General features: G+C 50.6%; 2 protein-coding genes across 3 annotated transcripts; one reads left to right on the plus strand and one right to left on the minus strand.

Moving 5' to 3' along the window:
- Positions 1–1323: 1323 nt before the first annotated feature.
- Positions 1324–16418, plus strand: LOC132470181 (transmembrane protein 198-like). Of its 2 annotated transcripts, none has more exons than XM_060068527.1 (5): positions 1324–1841; positions 13399–13663; positions 14719–15297; positions 15847–15995; positions 16131–16418. In XM_060068527.1, the coding sequence occupies exons 2-5, from the start codon at positions 13510–13512 to the stop codon at positions 16278–16280; spliced, it is 1032 nt and encodes a 343-aa protein (XP_059924510.1). In that variant the 5' UTR covers positions 1324–1841; positions 13399–13509; the 3' UTR covers positions 16281–16418. The 2 variants fall into 2 exon arrangements, with proteins under 2 accessions (XP_059924510.1, XP_059924511.1); XM_060068528.1 differs by having other exon boundaries at positions 1326–1841; positions 15847–15924; positions 16131–16348.
- A 1266-nt stretch (positions 16419–17684) lies between these two features.
- On the minus strand, positions 17685–23547 carry mmp19 (matrix metallopeptidase 19). The gene is made up of 9 exons (XM_060068483.1): positions 23217–23547; positions 23055–23140; positions 22736–22866; positions 22114–22326; positions 21531–21776; positions 20677–20796; positions 20071–20235; positions 19803–19930; positions 17685–18514 (listed from the first exon to the last, which is right to left on the minus strand). Exons 1-9 carry the CDS (start codon positions 23310–23312, stop codon positions 18284–18286), a joined length of 1416 nt encoding a protein of 471 aa, XP_059924466.1. The 5' UTR covers positions 23313–23547; the 3' UTR covers positions 17685–18283.

Genomic DNA, 23547 nt, shown 5'->3' on the forward strand with positions numbered 1-23547 from the left:
AATGTAATTGGTTGCCCGTAACATTTTCCAAGCATACGGTCATGGGTCACAGGGTTGGAAAAATAAAATGAGTTAAAATGAGAGAATAAAATCGATATGTATTCTTAACCTCTCGACAGATTTCTCAAAGTTCTTCCTTGGGCATCGTGGCCGAATACAGGACGATCAGCACCATCTCTGGCTCGACAAGGTAGAGGATTGGCAACACTCTTCATGCATTTAAAGTTGAGTTACAAGGGGACCTAAAAGCGGAGGAGCAAAAATGGGACTCAAAATTTGGCTGAAACATTTTGGTTAAAACTGGAGTCTAACAGCCCAAATCTTATGGTTCACAGTCTATGGCAGTGGTTCTCAAACTTTTTATAACTAGCGTACCCACTCATAAGGTGCGGCCACACCAAACGCGTTACTCGCGTTAGGGGCGTCCAAACTCGGCATTTTTGCATAGGGAACCATTGGTATAGGCGCGTAGACGCGTTACATGCGTTGAAGCGTCGCGTTTCAGACCCACTCTCTCCAACTGTGCGGGGGGGGGGCGGGGGTCTAAACATGTGGACCATGTTAGTGACTTCCTGTTGGGGGGGGGGGGGGTCTACACATGTGGATCATGTTTGTGACTTCCTGTTTGGGGGGGATCTTCAAATGTGGACCATGTTATTGACTTCCGGTCACAGCGTTTGGTCAAGCAGAGAGTAGAGTTGTGTGAATCCAAAGTGTCACGACTGGGGATGTGAGCTATTCTAACAGACGGAAGTTTATTATGAGGAAAACAAAAGGAGACTCGAACCTGGAGCATGTCGCAACACGTTGGTGGTTCCCTCAAACGTCCGTTGACAATGCACGGCGTTGGCAGTAGATCATGTTACATTAGTCTGTGTGTCTTTAACTCATGGGTATAATCGACCTCGAGTCGTTGCCAGATGAATGAGATTGAGGTTTAGGGATGGATTTGAAGTGAAGTATGATTTGAGGGCCCTCTTCATCTCAATCAGCGTTGTGAAGACGCGTTGAACAACAACAATGATGTCACTATGATACATTTGATTGGTTTGAAGTTTAAAAAATTGAAAAGAACACAATTACAATTCACAAAGTTACAATTCATCACATATTATTATTCAGGAAAGAACAAGATAATTTAAAGATGTGAAATATTTGTTTATTAATGTAAATAATATGAATGCTACAGAAACAACGTCCATTTCATCTTTCTTGGGAAGGCGCTACTCGGGGACTTAAGGTAAAAAAAATACAACTTTATTCAAAGTAAAAATACAACTTTATTTGATCTTATTTGAACACATCATTGATGACCTAAGCAGTGGTGTGTCGTAACGTGGAGACACAGACATCTGGAGGAGGGGCCCCTACGGATGGGACAGGGGGAGAGAAGAGAAAAGTTGAGAAGCCTCCCATTGCTGATCCAATAGCCGATCCCACAGCCTCCCACAGCCACCCATAGCCTCCCACAGCTCTACCTTATGAAGGAAGGGAAGCGTCAGTCTAGCCCGGTAGTCCCGACCGGTTCAGGGCGGGGAGCCTGTACTTGTTGACAACGTGTTCGTCGGTTCGAGATCCTCGGCTTTGAAGAAGAGTTTAGAGCCGAGCTCAGCCCTGCAGCGAGGAGAGACGGGCAGTGCGCTGGAGGGATCTGGATCAATAGCCTACTCTGGATTAGAGATTTCGACCGTGTCAGATGAGCGGTCGGGGCCCCCCGAGTCCACAGAGGAGAGCTCGTCCAGCTGGAGCCCACCCGGTCCTGCCTGGAGCCCACCGCCGCTCTTGTGTCTCTGAACCGCGGTGCGTTCTGCAGTAGGACGCCGCCGACCCTTGGCTCACGGGTGAGTTAAAACGATTCATCATACCTCACAAGTTTTTCGTAGTGGTGGTCTTCAGACTGTCCCCAAGAAAACGAGGACGCTCCCCCCCCCCCCTCTAGAAACTTTTGGGATTTCTAGTCCTTGTGGCGACAATGACGACGAATCGACTGTTTTCCATTTAAGTCATGCAGCAATACGCTTTATTCACTGACGTGGATAGGCTATATTTATAATTGATTGTACGGTCCCACCCAAAGTCGAGAGAATAAAATGATAACTCTGTTGGCGAACGTCTACACACGGCGTGGCGTGATGTCATAGTATCCTCATTGAGAAAACAATGCGGCTCATCTCTCCCGGTTTGAAATCAACAACTCCTTTATGCACTGAACCGTGTTGGTTCCCACCAGACCCCTCACAATGCGTTAATCTAGTGATTACTGACTTGGCAGCATGCAAGGGTTCCCCTCATGCATAAAGTCTAGTTAACAGTTTACATAGGAAGACAGTATGTGTGGTGGTCGGTGGTCATATGTGGCTCATTAATATTTCCTATACATTTCTTGTCCTGTGTTTGACTTCTTTAGTATCTCACTGTGAAGTAAACCCCCAAATCCTTTCTCTGATCTCCGCTGTCCTCCAGAGTGGGAGAGACGGTCTATTTCTGTGTTCAGGCCGTTGTGATGATAGGCTTGGAGTCCTAGTCTGTAGTTACTCTGCTCCCCTGCACACACCCCCCCCCCCCCCCCCCTATCCACTGGAGCTAAACGCTATTCTGCTAGCGGGAGCCAGATGTGCTGTCCCTGGGAAACGGCCCAGGAAACCCAGCCCTGCTCTGGCCGGGGGGAGAGGGGACAGATGCGAGATGTGGAGGAGCGACTGTTGGCTCACCTTTTTGACATTGATCCATGTGTGTGTTGGCGCGGTATACTTCAGTGAACGTGCGCGTGTACACACAAGTATACCCCTGCGCATGAGTGGATCTAATCTACATCGTGACGCGTGTGTGTGTGTCACTTCAAAAAAAGTTTCCTTGACGTGCTGTAACATCAATTCAATGTTGTTAAGTCAAATGTGTGAAATGCAGACGTTTTTTTCATCTTTCTGGTCCAATGAACAGAACATTAGGGGTGGCATGTGGCTCAGGAGGTCGAGTGGGTGTCTGGCAACCGGAGGGCTTCTAGTTCGATCCCCGGCCCCGGTGTCCCGGGTGTCGAGGTGTCCCTGAGCAAGACACCTCACCCTCACCGCTCTTGACGAGCTGGCTGTCGCCTTGCATGGTTGAGTCCGCCGTGGGTGTGTGAATGTGCGCATGAATGGGTGAATGTGAGGCGACATTGTAACGCACTTTGAGTGGCCGCTGGATAGAAAAGCGAGGTATAAGAGTATGAGGGTTTATTCACAAAGCTTGTTTTTTCCCCTCCCATCGGTTTGTTGTTGAGGAGCAGTTACGGGTTTTGTGTGGCGCTGTATAATCCAAATAGTGTAGTCGTGTCTCTATGTTTTACGAGAACTCTTCCAAAGCAACGAGATTCAAACGGCGATGAGTAAGTCGCTCCAGACATCTCCCCCCTTCTCCTCCTACCCAGAGAAGGGATCATTCCTCTTCAGAGTCCGATGGAATCGAGTCGTAAGACGATCCGACCTGTTCCAGCTCGGCACATTGCTACACCGTCAGAGGTCAGAGGTCACCTGCTGCTTCTGCTCCTGCTCTCCAGGATGTGGGCCGTACAGGGAACACAGTGGGAGGTTGGCAATTAGACAAACGAGGGGGGAAGACCAAACTGGTCATCGTTGAGGAGGAGTTTGGTTCAGTTTGTTTAGGAAGGAGAAGGCCGGTGTTGAGAATGTCTTGGATGATGAAGAACATAAGGTGGGTGGGGGGGGGGGTTGGACTGCTACAGTATGGAAGCCTCATTAGTCACAGATGGAACGGCTCCGAGCTGATGCTAGGAGTATCATTCAATAGCCTACACAGGGGATCTATTACTGGAGCCCTGCGATACGACACGGCCCGCTGGAGCCTGAAGACCCCCTCCTTCCCCCCCCCCCCCCCCCCCCCCCCCCGTTTCACTTCATGTCTTTAGTCAAGATGTTTGTCCCTTCTTTGATTCGACTTACCCTGACACCAACGCGACGCTCGGCACCTCCGCGAGTGACGAATGGCGTGAGCAGAGAGTTCATCACGGCCGATGACATTTGCATTTTCCTCACGTATCTCAGTGGGCCGGTTTTGTCACTCGGCTAGATGAGATAAGTTAAGATACTTTATCGTCCGTTTGCACAGAATATTTTCTTGCAGTACATCCCAACAATTATACATGAGGACATGAAACAGCATTAAAAACATAAACAACAACAATGACTAATAAATATGATGGGGGGGGGGGGGGGGGCAGCCCTTCAAGAGTGGCCATAAATAATAGGGGGCTAAAAGTCACTTCTTCGCCTTCCTGCACTCTGGAACCCTATAGCTTTGTTCCCGTGCGGTCCATCCTGATTCACCCCAAGCCCCCACGAGGGCCGTCCAGACCAGGGGGTCTTTGGGACTCCCCAGCAGAGCTAAACGCCCCCCCCCCCGCCACATCTCACCCTGCGCCTCACCCCCCCCCCACACACACACACAGCTCACCCTCCGTCTCACCCTCTGCCCCCCCCCCCACACACACACATACAAACACATAGCTCACCCTCCGTCTCACCCTGCCCCCCCCCCCCCACACACACACACACACAGCTCACCCTGCCCCCCCACACAGTTTACTTACTGCGCCTCAACCAGCGTTCTGAATACTGATGCATTGGAGACCCACAGCACTGTGTGTGTGTGTGTGTGTGTGTGTGTGTGTGTGTGTGTGTGTGTGTGTGTGTGTGTGTGTGTGTGTGTGTGTGTGTGTGTGTGTGTGTGTGTGTGTGTGTCTGTGTCTGTGTCTGTGTTTCCCTGTATGTCTGTCCCAGCATGCAGAATGAGGCATGTGACCCTCTTAAAACAGACTCATTGTGCAGCCGGTCTTTAACTGACTGTAATTTTCTGCCTTTTTTCTGTGAGCATCGCCCAACGGCTCTGTGTTGAAAGGCCCCTATTGTTCCCCATCAGCTCTCTAATCATGGATCCAGGGGATTATGAGGCGACTGCTAATGCCGAACGGCTCTGGGCTTTTTCGGTCGCCGTGAGTTCACTGAATTCTCTGTTTCACCCGACAGCTTATTTGGGTTTCGATCCATACTGAGTCTGGTGGGTGTGAATCTGACGCCGTGCATTTCTTAAAAAACGAAATCTCTTAGAACTTTATAGAGAGTTTTTTCACATTAACATGACAGTTGCAGCAACTTGATACCATGCATACAGATATAAGTTGGCAAGAGAAATAAAAGAAAAGCTAATCGCTAAATCAAACTGCCTGAGAAGTGCCTTCTTACTTTCACATCCTGAGGATGTAATTATCTCTTAGTTATTGTTCCAATCCAATGTCTTCATTTTGAGTCCTGTAAAGAACCCATTTTTCCCATTTCTGTCTAATTGTGCTTCTTGAAGCCTCAGTTTGTGTGCCTGTTTCTACATTACAAATATCTCTGCAACCAATCAAGTTAGCCTCAGATTTTGCCGTTGGCGGACCGTCGTGTATTTCTGACCACCTGTAGACTCCTGGTTTACCTTGTTTGGGTTCCTTGCCGGTGGTGGTGGTGGTGCGAGACCGCCCTCCCCTACCGCCCTCTGTTGTTCCGCTCTGTTCTTGGCTCAATGTCAGCCAAAGCTTCACCGGTCATGGTAAATGGACTGCATTTATACATTCACCCATTCATGCACACATTCACACACCGACGGTGGTGTCCGCCATGAAAGGCGACAGCCAGCTCGACGGGAGCAGTCAGGCTGAGGCGTCTCGCTCAGGGACACCTCGACAATCTCAGCTAGGAGGAGCCGGGGATCGAACTAGCAACCTTCCGGTTACCAGCCAACCCACTCTACCTTAAATATATGCCGCCCCCATGTTGATTGTCCTCTAATTTGGACGAGTTGCTCCTGCTCATACTTGGAGGGCAGATGTAGGGCTGCTCGATTATGGAAAAAATCATAATCACGATTATTTTGGTCAATATTGAAATCAAGATTATTCAAACGATTACTTTTGAGTTTGAAAGCATAATGTATTTATTCAACATGTCTCTCCCAAAAACAATTTGTAACTGAGAACTTACTTACACGCGAGAAATATACGATCAATAAATGATCAAAAAGAAAATGGTCAAATCTAAAATGATGCACGGATATGTATACAGCTGTTCTGCACTTTCTATTAAACATTTAATAAAAAAAATAATAATTATAATAATAATAATCTAAAACTCGATTTATATTAGTTTTGTGATCGTTTGACGCTAAAATCGAAATCGAGATTGAGATTCGATGAATTGCCAGCCCTAGGCAGATGTTCATAAGACTCAAGGCTCACTTGTTCAGAGTTCACCTAGACTCTGCATAGGCCCCCAAAACACCCTCTTACACAAGTATTTTATGTTCTACGTCCTGGGACTTAAAAATAGTACTTAGCTAGGATAAGATGTTACACAATGCCATCTTTGTTGTGTACGGGGAATGGGTTAACCTAGTGGCAACTGTTAGTGCTTGGCCCTTGGTTCAATTCAATTTAATTGTACATGGCTGGAGTCCTGGCCAAGACAGACGGACAGATGAGGGACAGACGGACGACCCCCCCCCCCCCCCCCCCCCCCCTCAGGTGAAGGAAGGTTTAACGCGAGGGGATGAGAGGAGTTACGTTCCGGGTGTTGTGTTACGAAGTGTATGTCATTCAGAGACTTGCAAATCTTATCGTGACAGATGCAGAGGAAATCCATACCCTATAGCGACATCCGATACGGTCATTTATTTGGCGTGACCTATATTCAGGGTTTGAACCATAGACAGGTTCAGACCAGAGACGCACATTATTTTTAAAAGCTGTCTGTGTGTTGACAAATCGGTTTGACGCCTCCATTTAAAGAAACCTAGTCTCTCAGACTTTAGATTACCCTCTAAAGTCTGAAGGATCTGTGAGTGGGAACACAAACTAGGCCCGCAGCAGTCAACTTTACACAAGTGTCTGGAGAGGTTTCAAAACAACACAAATCCACCGTTTAGACCAGAGAGCGAAGAAACCGGCTCAGTTCCGATTAGTTTCATGAAAAAGGTAATATTCAGTATGATACCTTCTTTTTAAAGCCTATAATCGGTCTGCATGTATTTATGCAGTCAGGCCTGAGGCAGGAGGCCTATCCTCTGTCTGAAATGCAATTTTCTCATCAGATGCCAAGTGTCTTAAGTCTTACTGACGGTGCCTAATGCATTCATGTAAAAGATCCCTCTCTGTTTCTGGATCTGCCCTGATTGCTGGAAACGCAACGCATCATGCCTCGTGCTTGCCCAGTATTTTAATATTTTCCAGGAAGCGCATGCAATGCACCAGGCCACAAATTCAAACTCGCACACAATGCGAATAATATTTAATTATTGCCACAAAACCTGAAGTATAGTAGTAATAGTTAGCTCATTTTAATATGATGAGCACTCTTTTGATACAGACTAGTATCAAAAGAGTGATTTGCTGTGAAACGCATTCAAGTACGGTATACCCAGTGAACGGAAAGACTGCTACGGATAGAGAGGTTCACCTCGTTTAGGGGCCCACGTCCCTAAACGAGGGTCACCAGGGCCTGGAAGTACGTCTGGAAGGTCAGGCCCTGAGGCTCAGGACAGCGTTCTCTCAGTTCAGGGTTCTCTCAGGTCAGGGTTCTCTCAGGTCAGGGTTCTCTCAGTTCAGGGTTCTCTCAGGTCAGGGTTCTCTCAGGACAGCGTTCTCTCAGTTCAGGGTTCTCTCAGGACAGCGTTCTCTCAGGACAGCGTTCTCTCAGTTCAGGGTTCTCTCAGGACAAGGTTCTCTTAGGACATTGTTCTCTCAGTTCAGGATTCTCTCAGGACAGCGTTCTCTCTATTCAGGATTCTCTCAGTTCAGGGTTCTTTCAGGTCTGGGTTCTGAGAGGTCAGGGTTCCCAGGCTGTGGGTCGTTGTTGTTCAGTCTGCACACTCTACCATGTTGTTGTTACATCACTAATGAGGGCATCATGGAGGGCATTCAAATATCAAACCGGCAGTTGATCGGGGCCATTAGTGAAGATCCGGTTTGCATGTCTTCACTTGAGAGCGACTCTTTTCAACTGAAGGTTGGTCTGATCTGAGCATTTGGTCTGTGTTCAGAAGCTTGAGAAGCTTCCCCTGTACAGGTTATATCCTTTCTTTGGTTTGATTTAAAAGTATTAATTAGAGCCAGGATAGATAACTGTCTTTTCCTAATAAATCATAGTATAGTATGATATACAAGATAAGTGTGGCGGTGACGTGAACGTGACCAGAACGTCGGCAGCCAGTAGGTGAGCGTCGTTCACTCTCCGAGGCTCGGGCGATAGTGAACAGCGCTCACGCAGTTTACAGGCACCTGATGATTCACTGCAACCGGCTGCCAGCATGGCTCTAAAAAAAAAGAAAAACGACAACGTAGCTACCGCTGAAGCCAATAGGTCATATGAATACTTGAAAGAAGATTATGATCAAACGAGCACCGATTTGAACGGTTTAAATCAAACGTCGAAATGCAAATGGTTCCCTCCGGGTCTGAGGTTACGAGTCTGCACGTCATCTGCAACAAATTAAACAGACGTATCGAATTGAAGTGTCCGACCGGTCTGGCAAAATATTTGTGTAAATACTTAATGACGATCATTCACAAGATGGGTAAGGCCTATTGTTTTAAGTGGTGAAACATACACTTGCATTGTTTTATCTTGGCTTTTAAAGTTATCTTGATTCTACAGTAGTACACAGTGATTCATTGAGTTTGGGCAGTGGGCAGTGATTGGGGGCCTGGGGGTGGATGGGGAGGAGGAGGTTCTACTGATAAGGAAATAATAGAATAAAAAAGAAGAAAGTAACTGTTCATTTTCCGTGACAACATTTTTAATTGTTAGCTATGAACGTGAACGAGTTCACTTTTAGTCTGTGTGAACTGATCTTTCAGCTAGCTCTTGTGGAGGGTGAACTTGCACAACACTGAGTAGGCTATGATATATAAGTACGCAACACTGAGCGTGATATATATAGTATTCTGAGTATTGTCGTCAGACAGCCAGGAAGCCACCAGGTCGCTGCTGCGTTTGCGATGTGGCCCGACAGGAAGTGCCCGCTGCAGCACGCGGTCCTGATGAGCTCCACTTCCTGTGGCGCCGCTACCCTGCGGCGCAGCAGAGGAAGTGGCGAGCAGCTACGCGGTTTGAAGCGTGACAGCAGACGAGTCCGGCCCGAAGCCTCTGTAGGTTCAGCTGAGCGCCACGGGAGAACACAAACGATTTTAGAAGGTGTGTGTGTGTGTGTGTGTGTGTGTGTGTGTGTGTGTGTGTGTGTGTGTGTGTGTGTGTGTGTGTGTGTGTGTGTGTGTGTGTGTGTGTGTGTGTGTGTGTGTGTGTGTGTGTGTGTGTGTGTGTGTGTGTGTGTGGACCCCAACGGCTGCCCCTCAACATGCCGGCAGCACGCAGCCAGGACATCTGCAAGGTCTCAGGCTTCTTGGTTCAGCTGGTGTTGGTCCACACACACACACACACCCCTAAACAAGCTATGTGGGGAACTTGTCAGCCCGGTTCGGTTCCCCCCCTCCCCCCCCCCCCGTATGTAACGGCCATATAACAGCCGATAATAGATTTGATAAACGATAATGCGTTTGATAAACGATAATGTGTTTGATTGACGATAACGTATTTAATCAACGATAATGCATTTGATCAACGATAATGCCTTTGATTAAACCCAGCATGTCGTTGGGGACCCGAGCCCCCCCAAACCTTCTCGCTCCTCTGCTGAACCCGCCGTTCGTACCGCGGAACAAAGACCCTTCGCCGGACTTTGTCCGAGGGCATTGTTGTGCGTTGCCAGGGCGACGTCTGCTTCTTAAGCAGTCGAGCAGTCGGCCTGGGAACCGCCGCGACGCTACGACGCAGACGTCTCTGTTCCCCTAAGCGCTCCCGGCTCCGTCTCCCACGAGCACGCGGAGGCGCCGCGGCGCCCGTCCCAGGCCGCGGCCCACGGAGCTGTGGGCTCCCTCAGCGCCCCCCCCCCCTGGCCTTCACTGCGCGGCCCGTCTCTCCCCCGGCGGGACCCTCTCTGGGTGCCAGGGGGGGGGGGGGGTCAGGCCTCGGGCCCCAGAGTCTTTGTTCGGGCCCCATAATGGCTCCATTCTCCTCGCGAGGCACGGACCTCCAGTCCTCGCAGACAGAGGACACCACTGTGACCCGCCGAGGGCCGCCGACATCAAGCATGCACACACACACACGGCGCCTTGGAAACGGTCGGCTCTCTGAGCTTCCCCGGGTCCCTGTTTTAGGGAAGGGTTTCTCATCGCCTGTGGTGACGGCAAACATCTCAGTCGACCGAATGGATCCTAATGGATCCCACAGGGGAGATTGAGCTGTTGACTCACAACACGTCGGGAACCCTGGTGATCACTAGAGGATGGACCCGTTCCCTGTGTTGGAACGGGTTTATTCATCACAATGCTGCTTCACCGGGGCTGTTTGGACTACCCTACAGTAGGACCCATGCGCTAAACTAGATCAACAATGGAGCAGGATTAGCAACATGATCTTCACTTCCTGTTTTGGAGATGGGGGGGGAGAGGGTTTGATTTGCTGCTCCCCTCACGCCCCAACGAAACGATCACTGGAGCAGTCCTGGCCCCTTGTAGAAGTACAACATACTAGTTTACATCTCTCCTTGGGACAATGTCCCGGTTTAGCAGCTCAAAGAGAAGGCTGTAACTCAATGCTAGGCGGCAGTGCTACTCTAAAGCCATTAACAAGTAGCCAGCGCTTAGAGTCCTCCAATTCCCTCCGTGGAGAAATGAAAACGAGCCCCGACGAATGATTTAAATAACAAAGGGTCATTTGACGGCCATAAAGAGGGGCGCGGAGCTCTGGGCTCTGAACTGCGCCCTGTGAAGAGGCATCCATCTCCCCGCAGACGGCTTTGCAAATGACCTCAGGGCCAGCTGGCCGGCAGCACAGGTGTTTGAGCCGGGGGGCCCCGGCCAGGTGGCCCCGGCCAGGTGGCCCCCGGCGGACAGAAGGGCCCAAACATGAGGCCTCCCTGGAGCCGGAGCTGTGGTCGGGCTCTGGGGGCAGGGAGGGCCGATGAGAGAGGAGGGAACCCTTTGGCTCTAAAGTTAGCCGGCGTACTCCTCCATTATGCCGGGGCTGTTTTTGTCCACGGCGCTCGCCTTCCTCCTCCTCTTCGGCTGGTTGGAGTCTCGCATGGAGATTATACCGTGGGCCTGATTGTGTAAACATTTCTCTCGGGCCTCGCTGATTTTCTGGTCGGAGTAAAGACCGTAAAAATATGCTGTTTTGCCCGAAGGGTACTTTGTGCACTTTCAGCCTTGACATGTTGTGCCGTTTTAGGGTTTCAGACCTGTTATTAGAATGACTCCAGATGAGAATAATCCAGTGTTCTGTAACGTTTATGGGTAGGCCCAAGGGCTTTATTTCACAATCCTTCCCCGTGAGTGGCTCTATAGAGGAGGGATTGAAAGCCCTTTTGAATGTGAAACCACGGTAACGCACAATAAGGGTACACTCATTAGCATTAGTTAATGCCGTAATCATCGTTAAACAACGTGTAAACAACATTAACAGTTAAGTGATAGTCGAGTAATCATTTACTAATGGTTTTGTTGTTTACTAATGGTGTTCATGTTTACAGTATTTAATAGTGCTAAGGTTAACCCTAATCCCACCCCTAAACTAACAAGCTAATGTTGGATGATGGTAAATAGACCATAAGTTAACTCTTAATTCCCTGTTAGTTAATTGTTAGGTAACGCTTCTAACCGCGTTAACTGAAGTGCACCCATGGTTGATCAATGTCCCCTTATTGTGAAAGGGTTACCGGGAACCCCTCCCCCCAGACCAGCGTCTGCTCTCGGTGTTCTGCAGCAGAAGAAGAAGAAGGAGAAGTGATAGCAGACAGAGGAAGGAGACTATCAGAGCAGGCAGGGCGGCGGTGCCTCCTCACTCTTTCCATGTGGAGGCGGGCTCCGTCGGGCGCTACGTGTCCGCGTGTTGTGGAGCGAGAGGCACGCACACACACGTCACTGGAGGCCTCTCGCTCCTCTCCTCTCAGGAGACACGGGGGACGGGTTCATCCATACATGAGAAGGGCCCCGCACAGAGGTCTGTGAGAGGGAGAAGGGGGAGAAGGGGGAGAAGGGGGGAGAGTCTGTTGTTGACCGGACCAGGGAGGGGGTTTGTAATCTGAGCCGGGCTTCTGGTGAGCTCATGTAGGAGAGAGCCGAGAGCTGACGTGGAGCTCGTAGTACTCCAGAGTAGTACTCTAGGGTAGTACTCCAGCCCAGTTGTCTAGGGTAGTGGTCTAGGGTTATGGTCTAGGGTAGTACTCCATCGTAGTAGTCTAGCTTAGTGGTCCAGCCTATTAGTTAGTACGGCATAGTGGTCCTGCGTAGTAGTCTAAGGTAGTAGTCTAAGGTAGTAGTCTAGGTTAGTAGTCTAAGGTAGTAGTCTAGGGTAGTAGTCTAAGTTAGTGGTCTAGGGTTGGGGTCCAGGGTAGTGGTCTAGCCTAGTGGTCTAGCCTAGTGATCCGGCCTAGCGGTCCAGAATAGTAGTACGGCATAGTAGTACGGTAGTAGTAATGTTCCTGCGTAGTAGACCTGCGTAGTAGTCTGGCGTAGTAGTCTAGCCCAGCCTAGTCCCAAACCCCCCCCAGGGCTGTCTGTGGGAGGCCTCTCTGAACCTCTTCCAACATGTCGGACGGGTTCTGCGTGTCGGTTAGGAAGCACAAACAAACCCCGTCAGCTGGAAGCACCGACGGCGCGTTTAACCGCTGAACTGCTGAACCGCTGCGGGCGGAAAACTGAATAGTTGTCAGGAAGACCCACCGTGGGGAAGCCATCGCTTCTCCACGGTGCCAACCCCAGCCAACCCCCCCGGCCTCCTGGTGTCACGGGTTAGGGGGGGTTACCAGGTGGGGTCATGACCTATGACCCCACCTGGGTTTGAGAAATGAGAACCACCTTGTGATCCATGAGATGTGGACTTGCCTATACTCCCATGGATACCCCCCCTGTGTGTGTGTGTGTGTGTGTGTGTGTGTGTGTGTGTGTGTGTGTGTGTGTGTGTGTGTGTGTGTGTGTGTGTGTGTGTGTGTGTGTGTGTGTGTGTGTGTGTGTGTGCGTGTGTAACCAGGGAGAAGTCCCAGTTGACATGCAGCTTTCACACCTCCCTCTCAGCCCCGGGTACCCCGACCCTTGCAGGGCGGTTCTGTGTCTGGGAACACCGAGCCCTGTTTTGTGAAGACCGTGTGAAAAGAAGGAGGGGGAAAAAAAACGGCATTCCTAACAGAAGCAGTAACCAGAGAACCTCGTTTATTTTGGCGCTCAAACTTAATCCAAAACCGTCGTTAAAAACGTTGATGAACCAAAAACATCCGTCTGACGTCCGTCCCGAACGCTCTCTGTCTCCACAGCCGGCGAACCGGATGGATTTCAGATAAAGCCCTCATCGCCAGTTGGAACCACATCCTCCCCTCAACACCCCCCCCCCCACCCCCCTCCCCGTCCCTGATCCACGCCCCAGCATGGCAGACCCCACGGGGCCCGGTCTGGAGGGGTCCGGGGCCGGCGTGGCGGAGGTGGACATCTGCAGCCTGGAGCCCGAGAGGAACTACGAGGTCATCCCGGCGGTCATCTGCTCCATGTGCTGCCTGTTCGGGATCATCTACTGCTTCTTCGGTGAGGACCACACCCCCCCCCCCCCCCCCCCAACACACACACACACACACACACACACACCGCTGGCTGGGAGCCCGGGGAGCGCCGAACCGGGGGACATGAGGCCCCATAAAGAGCATCTGCCCATTCTGAGCATACTCTGAAACACAACATCTCTATGAGCTTATGTTACAGGGCGGCCATCTGAGCCGGATGGTTCAGTGTTGGCTGGTGTCTGTTAAAGGACTGATGGTTCAGTGTTGGCCGGTTTCTCTGTTAAAGGACTGATGGTCTAGTGTTGGCCGGTTTCTCTGTTAAAGGACTGATGGTCTAGTGTTGGCCGGTTTCTCTGTTAAAGGACTGATGGTCTAGTGTTGGCCGGTTTCTCTGTTAAAGGACTGATGGTCTAGTGTTGGCCGGTTTCTCTGTTAAAGGTCACAGCCTCATGGTCTAGTGTTGGCCGTTGTCTCTGTTAAAGGACTGATGGTTCAGTGTTGGCCGGTGTCTCTGTTAAAGGACGCAGCCTGGGTTGAACTCAACAGATGTTCAATGAACTGTGTTTGACTTGTTTAAAGCTAGAAAAACCTACATTGAGCCCATACATCCTTGCTTAAAGGTTATGAATTGTCCCTGCATGAGTTCCAGTATGATGCATTGTAATCCATATATCATTGCAAAGACTGCAATGTTGGTTTTAACACAGCGAGCTGATATTTGTGTGTTTTATTATTGTGATCTGCACACACACGACATACAGTCTCTCACGGCTGTGTTGACTCTGTAAGTTGACCACTTCATGCTCTCAAGAGCTTCCCAAGACTCCCCCGTCCAACACCTCGCCAAAACCATAACACTCTCTCCTCCTCTCCTCTCCCCACCCCCTCTCCTCTCCTCTTCTCCTACTCTCGCCTCTCCTCCTTTTCCCCCCTCTCCTCTCCTCCTCCCCCAACGCCCATCACGCCCTCTCCTCCTTTCCCCTTCTCCTCCTCCCTTTCTCATCTCCAATCTCCTCCTCCTCCTCTCTCCTCCCCCCTACCTCCCCTCTCCCCTCTCCCCTCTCCCCCCCTCCCCCCCAGGTTACCGCTGCTTCAAGGCGGTGATGTTCCTGTCGGGTCTGATGTTCGGCTCGGTCATCATCTTCCTGCTGTGCCACAAGGAGCGGGTGCTGGACACCCAGCTGAGCGTGGAGGCCTCGGCGGGCATCGGCCTGGGCATAGGCCTCCTGTGCGGCCTGGTGACCATGCTGGTGCGCAGCGTGGGCCTCTTCATGACCGGCCTGCTCCTGGGCCTGCTGCTGGCTCTGGCCGGCCTGCTGGCGGCGCAGCAGTTCATCGCGCCGCCCACCACGGTGTGGGTGCCCCTGGGCTCCCTGCTGGGCACCGGCATGCTGTTCTCGGTGCTGACGCTGCAGTGGCAGAAGCCCCTGACGGTGCTGTCCACGGCCGTGTTCGGCGCCGCCATCATGACGGTGTGCGCCGACTACTTTGTGGAGACGCTGACGCTGACGCTGCACGCGTACGGCGTGCTGCGGCTGGCGCCCGGCCCGCCGCTGTGCTGGTACAGCTGGGTGGTGCTGGGGGTGTGGCCGCTGCTCAGCCTGATGGGCGTGCTGGTGCAGTGGAAGCTGACCGACGCGGGGTACTCGCACACCGAAGGTCAGAGGGCGAACGGGGAGGGGCGGGCTCTGTTGGGGGGGGTTTGATGATGATGATGATGATCGTTGTTGGGTTGTGACGGCTCATATGTTCGAAGATTGGATTTAATTTTGAAAATGTAAGATAACTTGAGATTCCTTTGTTATCCCCATCGGGAACGGGAGTCACAGCAGCAGAACTGCAGTGTGTTAAAATAATAAAAACGAAAGAACTGCAATAGATATAAGTAGAGGAAATGAAGTTAAAGAGTCGGCTTTGCTCAGGAGGTACAGCGGTTTGACTTGGAACCGGAAGGTTGCTAGTTCGCGTGTCGAGGCGTGTCTGAGCAAGACGCTTAAACCTAACTGCTCCCGACGGGCCGGCTGTCGTCTTAAACTGCAGTCTCCGCCATCGGTGTGTGTGAGTGTGTGTGTGTGTGTGTGAACCGTTGTAAGTCTCGTAAGATAAAAAACGTAATGCCCTCGATGTAGTTGTAAATGCTAAACGCGAGCGTCATTGAACGTGCTGCCCGCTGCCTCACTGAGCCTCCCTCTCTCTGCCGCCCCCTAGTGGTGATCAGCCGCCGGCAGAAGCGCGTGCAGCTGATGCGGATCCGGGAGAAGGAGGCAAGGAAGCGGCAGCAGACAGGTGGGCAGGAAGGAACGTACCGCCGCAAAGCCCCCCCGGTCAAACGTTACGCCGGGGACCTGCTGGCGCCGGTCAGTCTCAGACCCCCCCCCAGCCCCCCCTTCAGCCAGCGTTGCCGTAGACCCCGGAGCACATTGATGACGTCCTGTCCCGCGCGCCCTAACCCTTGTCTCCCCCCTTGTCTCCCTGTTGTCTCCCCCCTCCAGAGCTACCTGCAAAGTCTGCGGGACCGGCAAAGCGGTACCGGGACATCCCTTAGCAGCCTGGGGGCCACCAACCACAGCATGATCGACATGGACTACGACACGGGCTCCACCGCCCCCCTCACCGCCACCACCCCCGTGGTGCGGGTCTGACCCCCCCCCACCGGGCCCCCGCCACGCCCCCACCCCCACCACCAACCCCCGTGGTCCGGGTTTGAAGACCCCCCCCATCTGGCCCCTCACCACCCCCAACCCTGTGGTCCGAGTCCTTACCCCCCCCCCACCGGGCCCCCATCGCCAACCCCCCTGTAGTCCGGGTCTGAGGGGTCCTGACCCCCCCCCCACCGCAACCCTACCCCCCATCGCCAACACCAACACCAACCCCCCCCCCCCCCCCCCCGCCCCGCCCCATCACCTGGACTACAGGGCGGGAAGGGAGAGAGAGTCTGTTGGACACACTTCAGAACCACTAAAGGAGAGAGGGAGAGAGACACTGAAGGAGAGAGAGAGGGAGAGAGACTGAAGGAGAGGGACGAGGGGGGGGGGGTTACAGGGGACATGACATTAGAGGTAGATACTAACCCAGCTCACATCTTTCTTTACCTGATGATGGAACAGGTTTTATAGTGAGGGGCGATGAAGAACGTTATGGAACCGATTCCTCAAGTTATTCACTCTGGACAACCTGTCTCACTGACCCTGTCTCCCTGACCCTGTCTCACTGACCCTGTCTCCCTGACCCTGTCTTATTGGAAGTTGTGAACAAACTGTCTCACTGACCCTGTCTCATTGGCCGTGTCTTAATGGAAGTTGTGGACAACCCGTCTCACTGATCCTGTCTTACTGGGAGTTTCTATCTTTTTAAATATTTCTAGATTGAGAGAGGAATAGGTGAGTATGAATAGGTAAATGTAGATGTGTTTTGCTTGTTCTTAATGTCTGAGCGGAGGGGCCGTTATCAGTCGAACCCAAACCCCTGGACTCAGAACGTTCGGTCATCTCACACCCCGACACCGTGCGCAATAAGGAAAAAGGAAGAAACACGACAACCTCAGAAAACGTTTTGCTTTTCATTCGTAGATTGTGATAATCACATTTTGTGTGTATGCGTGGGTGAGTTATTGAGCAGGAGTGAGTCCTTTTCATGTCAGATTCATGTGTACAGAATTGTTGATAGAGTTTTTCAAAGTCAAATAAATGTCTTGGATGAAATACGAAACACTGAGTCAGAGCTCGGACTGCGAAGCAGCCTCTGTTTTCGCTACACTGATCGCCTAGCAACGCCAGAGTCTGGCGGGCTTCGGCTGTCTCCCTCAGACCAGGACCAGAGGGAGGAGTTCCTGTTGCCATGGTGCCTGAGATGTTATTGAGCAGACATACCCGACGCATGACTAAGAGGAGACCAAAAGTAGTTTATCGTGTGTAACGTCGGATCAGCTGATTCTACAGGATTAACTGTTGCGCACCTAAACTTCATGGTTTCGTGCACAAGGTGACGACATACCGAATGCTGATGACTCAAATAATGTTTTTGAGGATATTAAATACTAAGGCACGTTTATTTTTCAGGTATTTATTAAAAGAAAAACACCAGAGGGCACTCATTGAAAAACAGTAGAAAAGTAAAAAGCGATCACGAAGAAGCACCAATATAGGGGCTCAGTGAGTGGGCGGAGCTTAGAGTGGGCGGAGCTTAGAGGCCCTTGCAGAACATCTGCTGCACAGACCGACCCAAGACTCCGATGCTTCCCTGAGGTCGTTAAAGGACACACACACACACACACACACACACACACACACACACACACACACACACACACACACACACACACACACACACACACACACACACACACACACACACACACACACACACACACACACACACAGATGAACATACACACTTTTTAGAAAAGTATGAAACTATGAAATATTCTGCATTTTGTGCAGGGTCGTACAATGTTCTATGCATGGTTGTTGGTAGACAGTTCCCAGCATAACGTCAGGCTTTTCATCTGAGAATATACTTTCTCACGATGTCTTATTCAGTGAAGCACGATTCAGTGTAAGTTGGTAAAGACTTATTTTTTCATGCACATTTCGCCGACACCGCATCGAGGAGCGTCCCGGCCTTTGCTGCCACCTGCTGGTCAACCCTAGCAACGCATCCAGCGCGTGGCTGTGCTCTGTGGGTAGCCTCTGTCCACACTCAGGCTGTCGTTCAACCGCCAGTAGTCGTCGCCCTTGAAGAAGAACACCTTCCCATTGGTCCAGGTGAGGGCTGCGTCCGGGCTGGCGGGCACCCCGCTAAAGAGCATGGAGAGGGGCTTGGGGTAGTAGGTCAGGTTGGTGTATTGCAGCTCATCCCACTGCCAGAACTGGGAACCCTGCAGGGGGGCAAGGGAAAAGAGAGCCCGTCAATTACACAGTATGTGACTGATAGAGAGACCATAATTGTACACAGTATGTGACTGATGGAGAGACAGTCGTTTTACACAGTGTGTGACTGATAGAGGGACAATATTTTGCGACTGATAGAGAGACAGAACTTGGTGCCTGATAGAGAGACAGTATTTTGTGACTGATAGAGGGTCAGTATTTTGCGACTGATAGAGACAGTGCTTGGTGACTGATAGAGAGACAGTATTTTGTGACTGATAGAGAGACAATATTTTGTGACTGATGAGACAGTATTTTGTGACTGATAGAGAGACAATATTTTGTGACTGATGAGACAGAATTTTGTGACTGATAGAGAGACAGTACTTGGTGACTGGTAGAGAGACAGTACTTGGTGACTGATAGAGAGACAGTACTTGGTGACTGGTAGAGAGACAGTACTTGGTGACTGATAGAGAGACAGTACTTGGTGACTGGTAGAGAGACAGTACTTGGTGACTGATAGAGAGACAGTACTTGGTGACTGGTAGAGAGACAGTACTTGGTGACTGATAGAGAGACAGTACTTGGTGACTGATAGAGAGACAGTACTTGGTGACTGGTAGAGAGACAGTATTTTGTGACTGATAGAGACAGTACTTGGTGACTGATAGAGAGACAGTACTTGGTGTCTGATAGAGAGATAGTATTTTGTGACTGATAGAGAGACAGTACTTGGTGACTGATAGAGAGACAGTACTTGGTGTCTGATAGAGAGATGGTATTTTGTGACTGATAGAGAGGCAGTACTTGGTGACTGGTAGAGAGACAGTACTTGGTGACTGATAGAGAGACAGTACTTGGTGTCTGATAGAGAGATGGTATTTTGTGACTGATAGAGAGGCAGTACTTGGTGACTGGTAGAGAGACAGTACTTGGTGTCTGGTAGAGAGACGGTATTTTGTGACTGATAGAGAGACAGTACTTGGTGACTGATAGAGAGACAGTACTTGGTGTCTGGTAGAGAGACGGTATTTTGTGACTGATAGAGAGACAGTACTTGGTGACTGATAGAGAGACAGTACTTGGTGACTGGTAGAGAGACGGTATTTTGTGACTGATAGAGAGGCAGTACTTGGTGACTGGTAGAGAGACAGTACTTGGTGACTGATAGAGAGACAGTACTTGGTGTCTGGTAGAGAGACGGTATTTTGTGACTGATAGAGAGGCAGTATACACCACTGATTGGTGTATGGGGTAGCAGATGGAGTATGGTGTATAGTGCAGCTCCCCTACCTTGATGAAGACCAGCTTCTTGTTCCTCTCCAGGTACAACGCTGCGTCTATGTCTGCGGGGAGATGGGTCATCTGTTTGGGGTACCCCCGTTCCAGCACGAAGTCACTGTACTTCCACAACGTCCTGCCTGGAGACAAACACAGACCGCGTTAGGGTAGGGGTCCCTGATAAAACCAGCGGCGTCTGGACCAAACACAGACAGCGTTGGGGGGGGGGGGGGTCCCTGATGACACCGGTGGGGTCCGGACCGGGTCCCAAGGGTCCTACCTTTGAGGAAATAGGCCTTCTTGGTCCTCTGGGAGTAGACCACAGCACTCAGGTTCCCCGGGAGTTCCTTCCACAGCGTGTGTATCCTCAGGGGTTTGTTGTGGCCCTGGTCCGACACGGTCCACACGTGCTCACCGCTGAAGGCAAACGTCTTCTTCCAGGGACCTGAGGGTGGGAGGGCAGGAGCTTCACGGGTCTGGAGGTGCTTCAGAGTTCCGATACCGATACCAGTGTCAAAAATTCCTCCGATACTGCCCAAAGAATCGGGTATCGACGAGTACGCGAGTCTATGCGCCGATCCAATATCATCACGTTAGTGATTTACTACAAAGGCATCGAACATCACAGACAGGTGCGGTGTTGTGATGAGTTTATTAGCGGTCACAATAACACAAATGTTTTATTGTAATTATAGATTAGAAATGTAAATGATGTAGTTCTGAAAAAATATTCTATACATTGACTATACATTACTGTCGTACCGGGAAGGAAAAAAAAATTGTATCGGAACATCTCTACTTTCAGAGCTACAGGCTAGTGCTCATGACATGAAGTGAAGAAAGAAGCTGGTGTTCACAACTACGATAACATCGACTGCTGTCTTACCCAGCATGACGGCGTCCAGTCGGGCTGTGCAGGGGTCGGGAACCTGCTCGGGGCCGCCGGTTGGGTCCCCTGGGAGCGGCAGATGATTGGCTGTCTCCAACCCCTTTGGGGGCTTTGAGCCTTCACACGGAGGAGGAGTCAAACGTTAGGGTGCATCGACATATCTTGAATCGTACCGCCCCTTTAAGAAGACGAACATAGACATTTACTAAATCAGAGTATTATTAAATGACAAGAGTTTCCGTCCTTATAATAGTAGGCCTACAAATATACAAATACTTGTCTAGTCCAGTTGGGATTATGCCATTCAGTGAGACAGGATAGGGCAGTGAGACAGGTTAGGGCGGCCCTTCAGTGAGACAGGGTAGGTTTAAACTCTAGAGCAGTGGTTCTCAAATGGGGGTACGCATACCCCTAGGGGTACTTTGGAGAACTGCAGGGGGTATTCCTGCATTCAACAAAAACAACGAAAGTTTGGTCAGTTTCAGGAGGGATATATTTGAATGGGATTCACCTCTACATGCTCTGACCCTCATCTGGCGTTGGGCCTCTTATGTGGGGAGAAATTAGCCAACAGTTGCACAAAGCACAGGCCCATGTTTCTCAATATTTAGTGTATTCTTAAAAATAAAAGGCTTGTGCCCTTTAAGGGGGTACTGAAACTGATGACATATCTGAGAGGGGGTACACTAGTAGAACAATTTTGAGAACTTTTGGATGTCCTGAGAATCAGTGATTCTCAAAAAAAGTCTGAGAACCACTGTTCCTGTCCCTATACGGTGACTGAGTCCTACCCAGTAAGACAGGGTAGGGCTAGGGGGTGAACACACAGTAGGGCTGCTTGACCCACTCACCATACAGGAACTGGATGCCCTTCACATCGTCGTGGTGCAGTCTGAAGTTGGTCCGGTAGCCGTTGTACCGGGCGCCCATCACAGCCTGGCTGTACTGGGAATGGCCTAGGCCGAGGGCGTGGCCTATCTCGTGGGCGGCGACGATACGCAGATTGGTGCCGTAGTACCTGCCCTCTGTCCAGAACTCGGCCTCGTCAAAATGGACGACACCGTATTCTGGTTCTTTAGCGTGAGCCAGCACCCCGCCTTGGAGGGACATCGATGACACAAAGAAAGGGTTTGTGATGTCATAGTCAATATCCATCTGGGTCATTTGACACTGATGCTGGTACATTTACATTTACACTTTAGGGCATTTTAGCAGACGCTTTTATCCAAAGCGACTTACAACAAGTACATTTGTCACAAGAAAGAGAAACGACAATATATCGCTGTCGGTACAGTAAGGATGTTCATAGAACCAAGTGCCAAGCATTCACAATCGCTAGGGTAACCCACCCCTTAACAAAGATAGTTCCGATAAGATGCTACACAATGCTAAGTACTATCTTTAAGTTCAAGTGCTTGTAGCCGGATTCCTCACCGCGACCGTCGAAGGGGATATCACACAAGTTCTCGTTCCTGTGGAACAGTATCCTAATGTCGGCCCTGGTGTAGGTGACCTCCCTGAAGGTCAACGGGGTCACGTCGCTCCAGTACTTGAAGGCGGCCTTGATGGCGCTCTGGACGGCGGCCCTTGTCATGTCCGGGGTGTAGTTGTACAGGCGGTACGTCAGGCTCTTCTTGCGCCAGCGACCTGACGTTGAGAATGCGAGCAGAAGAAAGACGGAGCACGTTTGGTTAGTTAAGAGGAGGATATTATATCACCAGGTGTGAGTTTGGAGTAGTTTCTACAAGCCTACCCAGTAGACTGTAGAAAATGTTGCTGATCTATCCAGCGTACATTTAGGTAGACACGCCCACTTGTGATGGATGAAGTCCGATTTTCAAGCTGCTTGTAATGGCGTATCACACCCACCCCTGGTGTCATTATATCACCCCTTTAACTCTGGTCTCAGCACCGGGTACCACGTGTCATTCAAAAAAAATATTTTTTATTTAATTTAAGTGGAATGCTGCGAAAGTTGATTGTTGATTCATTATTTTTTTTTTTCTATCGACCTGAAGTAATGATTCAAACTGACGAAGAAGATATGAGGTCTCACTCAGGATCCTGTATTTGAGCGTCTTCTGGTTGAAGGGGTCCTCGTTGCCACAGCGGGGCGCCCTCATCGCGTCCAGGGTGGCGGGGTCCACCTCCCCGGTGATGGGTACGTCGCTCACCCGCTGGAACACTCTGCATGGGACGTTCACAAGTTTAACAGGTTTAAGCTCAGGCAAAAGTTGCACACAGTCCTGTGGATACTCCGTTTGGTGTATCGTATCCACCTACTCCCTCGATAACCGTCCGTGGGACAGCATCACGCTTTGCTGTCGTCTGACGTGTACAACATGTGTGCGTTTGGTTTGGTGTGGTCCCGTTACCTCAGAGCCTCGATTACATCCCTGAGGTGGGACGCGTCCAGGAGGTCGGTGCCGTTTTTCAAGTAGCCGTATTTTGTTAGATATTCCTGGAAGGTAAAAGGCAGACATGAGATAAAGCTTGATCTGCAGTCCTGCAATCGAGTCCACTCCAGGTCAGCCTACCTTTGCTTCTTCTAGTTCAGGCCATCGCTCCAATGAAGCCGAATTTGCGTAAAACAAAGCGGCGACCAGCAGCGCCAGTGGCCGTAAAGTTCCCATCTGACGTTCTAGTGAGATGAGCTTGTGATCGGTTCTCCTCGGTTGGAGCTCTAGTGAGTGGAGCTGGTGATCGGTTCTCCTCGGTTGTTTTCTTAGTGAGTGGAGCGGGTGATCGTTCCTCTTGTACTCCTGGCAGGCTGCAGAACAAGCGGCGGTTCCTGGAGTTGGCCAGAGGATGAGTCAAGATGATGCACCCCTGGGGAATGAGGAGGGACGCAGTCAGCTGGTAGTCCTC

This window comes from Gadus macrocephalus, chromosome 13, assembly GCF_031168955.1.
Source record: "Gadus macrocephalus chromosome 13, ASM3116895v1".
Taxonomy (NCBI): domain Eukaryota; kingdom Metazoa; phylum Chordata; class Actinopteri; order Gadiformes; family Gadidae; genus Gadus; species Gadus macrocephalus.